Raw genomic sequence first — 8,541 nt, 5'->3', positions numbered from 1 at the left:
ATATTATATATTATTTTATCATACATATTATTCCGCGCGTAGGAACACCAGAAAAATTCTACAATACATCAAGATGCGAGTTACCGATGATCAACGTATTAAAGAGCAAAAATTTATACAGTTATATTAGTGCTTATATATTATTATATATATAATATATTATTTTATTATATATATAATATATTATTTTATCATACATATTACATATCATTTCGCGCGTAGAAACACCAGAAAAATTCTACGATACGTCAAGATGCGAGTTACCGACGATCAACGTGTTAAAGAGCAAAAATTTGTACAACCTGTCCACAATGGCATCGTAAATCCCGTGGAAAGCCCTCTGCAACGTCCTCAATAAGAAACCAATGTCCAGTCGAGCCACGTTCTCTATCGAGTCCAATTTCCGACGAGCCCTTTCAATCTCGTAGCTTACGGCGTACCGCCATTCCAACGCCAAATCTTGCCCCCTCGCGGCGATCGAATCGGCAGAGTTGACGGAGGAGTCTCTAGCCTGCTCCTTTTTCATCGAGTCGATGCTAGCCGCCAGCGACGCGTCCACGATGCCTCTCGCGTATCGAACGTTCTCTAATATCCCTCGGAACAGGCCAACGTTCGCCACGTCCTCGACGATTTTCTGTCTGTCGATCATCAGGTCGTCGATCTCCTTTCGAAGGGACTCGCGATCGGTGGCAGCCGGAGGCGTGGCGAACGTTACGATCGCCGATGATCTATCTATCTTGGTTCCGACTCGTTCGCCTCTCTTCCGCTCGATCGATCTATCCGCGGGTTTTGAAGAACGATTCAAACTCAGCCGTTCGTTGTCCTCCGTCTCGATCTCGATCCTGTTCAGCACAACTTTCGAGACGCCGGTTTCACGCAGCGGCCTCTTCGCCATTCCCAGATAATAGTCTTGCAGCAGACGCGTCGCGTCGACGCACCGATCGATCTCCGCCTGAACGATACCGACGTACATGTCGAATAAGACCACCGCCTCGTGGACTGTCCAGTGATCGTCGACGTGCCGCTTCCGCACGTCCTCGGCCTCGCGTCTCCTCCGATCGCACATCTCCCACAGCTCCGTTTGAAAGTCGGCCACGCGACGGTGCAGCTCGCACTTGACGTCCGCATCGTGACGAGCGTCCTCGTCGATCGCGTTGAACGCTCGCTGAAATCGGTGCAACAGATCCTGCTTGCTGTCCGGTCGTCTGACGAAGTCCAGCGCGTTCCTCTTCACGAAATCTGCGTACGGCGCGACGCTCGACGAGTGAACGCTCTTGATGAAGAGCAGTTGCTTCAGTTCCTCCACGTACGTCTCTTCCAGGCTCTCCCAGTGTCTCGCCAAGTTCTCTGTTTGTTAAATCGACGCGCGTCAAGTGTAATTTTTACAGCTACACAAGTATACGGGATGGGCCAAAAGTTTCTCCCCACTTTTTTTTTTTTTTATATAAAACGTCGAAATGTAGGGAAAAACGAATTTTATTAATCGAAATATGAGAAGAAAGTAATTTTATTAATTGTGAATGAGAAGAAATTTATTAATATAATATGAGAAGAAATTAATTTTATTCGTTATAAATGAGAAGAAATTTATTAATATAATATGAGAAGAAACTAATTTTATTCATTATAAATGAGAAGAAATTAATTTTATTAATTGTAAATGAGAAGAAATTTATTAATATGATATGAGAAGAAACTAATTTTATTCGTTATAAATGAGAAGAAATTTATTAATATAATATGTGAAGAAACTGATTTTATTAATTATAAATATAAGAGAAAACCAGTTTTATTAACTTTAAATTACGTTTAAGTTCGAACGTGATTTTCTTCACTATTGAAAGAAATAGTTTTAAAAATTATTTCTTTCAAGTAAGAAAAATTTCTGTCAAATTGAAAAAAATAGATAATAAAAAAATTACGGATTTATTTTTTTAGGAGCGATAGGAAGTGACTTTTGGCCCACCCTGTACAATTGTGACTCTCGCGATTGATCCAAGCGATCGCTAAAAACAACATTTCGCTTGTATTTTGCCAACTTTTCGATATTCTTTCGAGAAGTGCGTCGTTGATTCATGCTAGTTCGAGATTTGCAGTCGACGTATTAATCTAAAATTTAGCGCCATCAGTTGATCGATTGCGCGATTTACGAAAGTTCAGCCATCTTTGAGAGATTCCTTCATAAAATTGTCAGCTGTAACATTGTTTCGAAACTTTTGAGAGTAAGTTTGTGGTATAGAAAAAAAAGAAAATAAATAAACAAATATTTTTAGCTACAGTCACTTGCGAAATTACGCGACTGTACGAGTTGTCCGCTGCTTTTTCGAGTCAAAATTCAATTTCATCTGCGCAGACCTAACAACACAGGAGGCAAAGGGAAGTCGATCCATCGCCAGTTAGGTTCGCCGGGTCTAGCTTGTTCTAATTCCACCTGAGAGTTGTCGAACGCGAGGTCTTTCGGTTCCTCCTCCGTCGTGTAAACGTCGTCGTCGATCACCTCGATTACCAGCTGTCGAACAACAGCTGCCTTCGGCGAGGCCACGCCGCGTTTCGCGTCTCGCTCGAGCGGACTCAGCGCGTCCCCGAACAACTCCTCGGACGGTCTCCTCTCCAGAAGATCGCCCATCACGAGTCTGACTAGCTTCTTCAACGTCGCTGAATCGAAGCTGGTGTAATAGAAAACGCGAGCGATCCTGAGAGACGCGTAGAACCTGTCGATCGACGGCGCGTCCTCCTTCAAGAGTTCGTAAGCTCGATCCTCTGTCTCGAGGTATTTCGGTTGTTGTTTCACTCGAACGAAGAGCCCGGCGAACGTGCGTCTCACGATGTCGACGTCACGCTGTCTCGCGATCGGCTCCGGTACTAGTCTCGACTGTCTGTAAATAATCGAGATGGTTTTGGAGTTGATTCTCGAGTAGCGACTCGTAGACTCATGGAGCAAGCTATTTAGAGCGAGAGTAAGTATTAGAGTAAGATATTATTATTATTTTTTAAGTTATTTTGTCTTTTTCTAATGTCCCTTTTATACTTTTACTATTTATTTATAATAGAAATAAATAGTAAACTACTATTCAGTACTGTTTATTTTAATAAAAATAAATGATTTAATGATAAATAATTTACTTTAATAAAAATAAATAATAATAAAATGTTTACACGTTTTTGTCGTTAAAATAATTTAGCAGTGCGTCGAAACTCAGTTGAGAGAAAATTGGCACGCAGGGTATAAAAGTTTGGCCAAGTTATTTAGAGCGAGAGCAAGTATTAGAGTAAGATATTATTATTATTTATTAGAGATATTATTATTGCTTTTTAAGTTATTTTGTCTTTTTCTCTTTTATACGTTTACTATTTATTTTAATAGAAATAAATGGTAAACTACTATTTATTATTTACTATTCAGTACAATTTATTTTAATAAAAATAAATAATAATGAATAATAATAAAATGTTTACACGTTTTTGTCGTTAAAATAATTTAGCAGTGCGTCGAAACTCAGTTGAGAAAAAATTGGCACGCAGGGTATAAAAGTTTGGCCAGGTTATTTAAAGCGAGAGTAAGTATTAGAGTAAGACATTATTATTATTTATTAGAGACATTATTATTATTTTTTAAGTTATTTTGTCTTTTTCTAATGTCCCTTTTATACTTTTACTATTTATTTATAATAAAAATAAATGGTAAACTACTATTTATTGCTGACTATTTAGTACTATTTATTTTAATAAAAATAAATAATAATAAAATGTTTACACGTTTTTGTCGTTAAAATAATTTAGCAGTGCGTCGAAACTCAGTTGAGAAAAAATTAGTACGCAGGGTATAAAAGTTTGGCCACCAAAAAGTCGGCTAACTGGCGGCTCGCGGGTCCTTATCCCCACTTTCCTGATCTAGTACTATCCCCTCCATTGCATCGATCTCCCCACTACATTGAAATTTCCTTAGTGGAGGTGTTAGCGCTAGCGATCAGGAAAGTGGGGATAAAAATCCGTGCGTCGCTAGTTAGACACCTGTAGGCAACGAAATAGTTTTCAGTAGACAAACGTTCTCAGAAATGCTGTCCCACCCGAGTCAAATCTTCCTCCATACTTCCTGATTGATCTTAACATTCCCTGCTTTTACAATTTGTTTGCTTTGTACTGTTTTGCTTTATTGTTATCATTTTTTTTCTTTAATGAGCTCCTCCCAGTTAAATGAACGAACATGAAAACATGGATATAAATGAATACAAACGAATAGATAAAACTTTGAAGTGCGAGTTGCACGTGAATTTGTTTCTGAAAACTATTTCAAATGAAACGTGTGTTTGTTTCAGATCTGCTCGATCGACTGACTGTCCGCAGAAAATAGAAAATCTGATTTTGAATAAAGTTCCTGTGAATCACTTTTGTGGGATTTTTAATTCGCCACTGGCGATTAGGTAATTACCTGTTTAACGCGAACGGATCGGACTTGTCCTCGTACACGATTCTCGGTTTCAAAGTTTCGATATCCTCCATGGCAATGTCATCCAACTCGCGCTCCTTTGACTCGGGTGGTGGAGTGGAACCCGTCAATGCTGTCTCCAGCCGCGACATTTGCTCGTAAGTGTTCGGATAATCAATCAGAACCCAACTTTTCGCGTTCACCAGGCTCTTCAAGTACTCGATCAAAATATTAGTCGCGAGATCGTCCGTGATCGGCTCGCCCAACGTTAGAAACTCGTAGGCCCATTTACCTGCGTGTACGCGAGAATCGAATCTTTTTTTAATCGCGAATCTGAAGAACTCTAGAGACGACATACAGTGAAGAGTATAATCTATACCAATGACAATGAAATACTGTCAATAATATCATCTTCTTTTTACGAACTTGTATCGTTCATCGACACTTTTCATTCTCGTTGATTATATTCTTCACTGTACACAGTGGAAAGATTCGATGTGTGGAAATGCATTTAAAGAACCTGTCGTAAAATTGACCTTGACCTTGAAATTCAAAGTCAAAATTGTTTTTTTCTTTCTGTCGCATTGTATTCTACATTTATCACGATGGTAAAACTTTTCCAAGGAACCTAATAGTCCTCTTGGAAAATGACAAAAATGTATCTTAATCGTTTATCACTGCAGACGCGTGCGTGCTAACAGCGACTTTATGTTTCTGGACGCATGGATGTCCATTTCACATAATTATCGTATTAGAGATTTCCTCAAAGTTTGATTTATCATAGCTGTAGCATCAGTGTGAGTCTAAATAATCAAATGATAAAACTAAACTGTTAACATTATTCGAAATATTGTTACGTAGTATAGATATCGTTCAGGCTCATAAAGTCGCTATCAGAACGCACGCTTACGCAATGTTAAATAATTAAGAAACTGTTTTTGCCATTTTTCAAGAGAACTATTGTGTTCCATGGAGAAGTTTTACCTTCGTGACGAGTAGAATACAGCGCAAAGAAAAATTTTTGACCTTGAAGTTTAAAGTCAAGGCAGAGTACTTGCATCAAATCGAATTCATCTATCATGGGACAAACTATCTTCTTTTCCAGTAAATGATAAATTTACACACAGTACTGTTAGTCCCAATTATACATCATTAATACCACTCAACAGTTGTTTAATCGCTCGTTCTAATCTCGTCCTACTACACAGCTCTTTTTACAAAAAGAAAAAAACCTACCAATACACGCAGTGTCGGTCAACACAGGATCCAAATCGTCGTACGGTATGTTCCTCGGAGTTTGCGTCTGTTTGTCGCGATTGTTCGACTCTTCCTCCCTTGTCTTGGTCGGAGCGACCGACTTTTCTCTAACCTCACTTTTCCCTTCCGTCATTTCCGGTACGGAGGCTGACTCGTCAAGACGTTTATCCAGTCTGGCGAACCTCTCTGAGCACGAGACTCGTTTCTTCTCATTCTCTAATTCTCGGAGAACCTCCGTCGTTGCAGCGATTATAGTCGAGTCGATGTATCGCGCGTCGGACATTTCTTGCCTGTATCTAACGATCGGTTAGATTTTCAAGGTTTAAAGACTGTTTGTTGCGATAATTTCGAATGGAGTCCTTGAGACTCGCGACTATTTGCTATGGTTTGATGTACAGGGTGGATCACCACATATTTCCATCCGGATTTACGTCATTATTATCGCGCGTAGCGTAAAATATTTCAGACGAAGTCGAATGGTTTGGAGAGGGGCACATTTTGATGATACTAGTTTTCTTATAGGTGGAAGTTTTCTTATAGAGGACACACGAAGGTCACTAACGTTTTTTCAAATGGAATCATATATTTTTTATTGCATCAATTGATGCACCTTGATATTCTTTACAAAAATAGTATTAACCTATTTGTGTCAAAAAAATCATTAGTTCAGGAGATATTTTAATTTCAATTTTGTAAAATCTATGTGTGAAAGACAAAAACAGTTTAAATATAAGAATACTATCCTTCTTCTTCCATATCTTTCATACGATAATTTTACGAAATTAAAATTAAAATATCTCCCAAACTAATGATTTTTTAATATAAATATAAGAATATCATTCTTCTTCTTCCATATCTTTCATACGATAATTTTACGAAATTAAAATTAAAATATCTCCTAAACTAATAATTCTTTAACACAAATAGGTTGATTAACATTTAATTTTGTAAAGAATATCAAGTTGCATCAACTGATGCAATAAAAAATATATGATTCCATTTAAAAAAATATTAATAACATTGTCCTCTACACGTCCACCTACACTTACAAGAAAACTAGTATCATCAGAATATGCCCCTCTCGAAACCATTCGACTTCTGAAACATTTTTCGCTACGCGTGACAACAATGACGTAAATCTAGATGGCATTATGCGGTGACCCACCCTGTATAACGCAGATTATGCCAGCGACATAAATTACTTGGCAACGAATAAGTAATAATAAATAAATTTGTTTGATAAATTATTTCTTTTTCTGCCACGCGTACTTTGACAGTAAAAAAACCATCCGTCAGAAAGTCTCCAACATACCGTTCGAGACAATGATTGATCGCGTCCTCCATTCTCACCGTTCGAACACCGGATCGATCGAGCACCGCTCGAATCAGCTCGTAAACCGCAACGTCCCCTATCCCCACAACGATCGCCGTGTTCTTGAATTTCGACAGCAGAATCTGAGAGCGGTCCAAAGGTTTGGCGTACAATCCGTCGAGAAGTCGATGCACGACGTGTCCGAGCACCAGGCGACCAAGCCTCGCGATCTCACGCGATTCCTCGCCGATCTCCGGCAACGACACGTCCCACGGTGGCCTCGTTTCCAAATAATCGTCGAACAGAGCGTCCCTCAGCGCGTCGACCTTGCCGATCTTCGTCCACGCGTCCGATTTCAGCAACAGATCCGAGCCATCTCTCTCTTGTCGGGCGTCGCGAGGTATCTCCTCGTCGAAGATCGGCTGACACTTGAGAAACAGCGTCTTCCACTCGCTGAGCAGCGTGAGCGGCACGTAGCCGTCGTTCACTCGTCGATGGTCGCCAACGTTCAACGCGATGGTCGCCAGGTCGTCGACCACATCTCTGCAGATCGTCCAGTGTCTCTCGCGTATCTTTCGTATCTTCGCCAGGCGAAGCCTCCGCCGCAGCTCGCACACTCTCGCGCACTCGGTCTCGATCTCCTTCTGCCGCTTGCTTCTCGAGTCCTGTGCACGCTCGTAGCTCGCCCGGTGCTCCAGCTCCTCCGCCTCCAGGGTGATGTCCTTCACCACCTTCTGGTTCTCCGCCATCACGTTCTTCTGCTCGCGCACCTCGCACAGCTTCGTCACGATCTGCTTCTCGTACCTCGACTGGTCCAGCACGCGCCTGGCGATCGCCTCGTCCAACGTTCTCTCCTCTCTCGCCGCCATTCGCTCCCACAGCTCGGAGAGCAACGCCTTCTGCATCTGGGACTTGAGAGCGGCGGCGGTCGTCGCGCGTTTCCTACGATTCTTCAACCACTCGACGTACAACCTGGCCATCTGCGGATCGTCACCGACGGCTTTCACTGTTGCCGCCTGGCTCTCGTCTTCTTTCTCGCTGTCGCGTCGTCTCCTTCTCCTCTCTCGTTCCACCCTTTCTTCTTCGACGCTCTCGTCGTCTCCCTTGGCCAGCCTCTTCCCTCGAGCAACGTGTCGACAAGCAAACCGATCCAGCTCCTCGCTCTGTTCTTGCTTCATCCTCGCCAACGTTTCCGGACTCTAAATTGTACAGGGAGTGGGGAAATAATTCACTTTATCTGGGACGAAAATGTACTCTCGGTGAAGAGGACCTGGTAATCAAGTTACGTACACGTCGGAGATTAAGATCTTTTTGTCGTTTTTACAATTTCGTCCAGCATCTTATATACTTTCAGACAGTTCAATCCTTCTGTTGCGTTATATTTCCGAAAAAGAGAAAACTTGCTTAACGTAAAGGTAATTATTACGTGTATAGGTTCAACGATGCGTAATTAGTATATAGGAACTAAGAATTACTTGTTAAAGGTGTATTGTAAATGTATTTATAAAATTTTACATACATATCACACTGTAATTCTATATAATTT

General features: G+C 40.9%; 1 protein-coding gene across 1 annotated transcript; it reads right to left on the bottom strand.

The window, feature by feature from the left end:
• Positions 1 to 224: 224 nt before the first annotated feature.
• Positions 225 to 8,182, bottom strand: LOC122538813 (sperm flagellar protein 2-like). Its single transcript, XM_043673231.1, has 5 exons — positions 6,996 to 8,182; positions 5,663 to 5,979; positions 4,430 to 4,718; positions 2,356 to 2,876; positions 225 to 1,347 (listed from the first exon to the last, which is right to left on the bottom strand). The coding sequence occupies exons 1-5, from the start codon at positions 8,171 to 8,173 to the stop codon at positions 239 to 241; spliced, it is 3,414 nt and encodes a 1,137-aa protein (XP_043529166.1). The 5' UTR covers positions 8,174 to 8,182; the 3' UTR covers positions 225 to 238.
• Positions 8,183 to 8,541: the final 359 nt, after the last annotated feature.

This window comes from Frieseomelitta varia, unplaced genomic scaffold (genome assembly GCF_011392965.1).
Source record: "Frieseomelitta varia isolate USP_RPSP 00005682 unplaced genomic scaffold, Fvar_1.2 scaffold_179, whole genome shotgun sequence".
In the NCBI taxonomy this organism is placed as follows: domain Eukaryota; kingdom Metazoa; phylum Arthropoda; class Insecta; order Hymenoptera; family Apidae; genus Frieseomelitta; species Frieseomelitta varia.
Note: the sequence above shows the minus strand (reverse complement) of the source record. Positions and strands in the feature narration are given on the sequence as shown.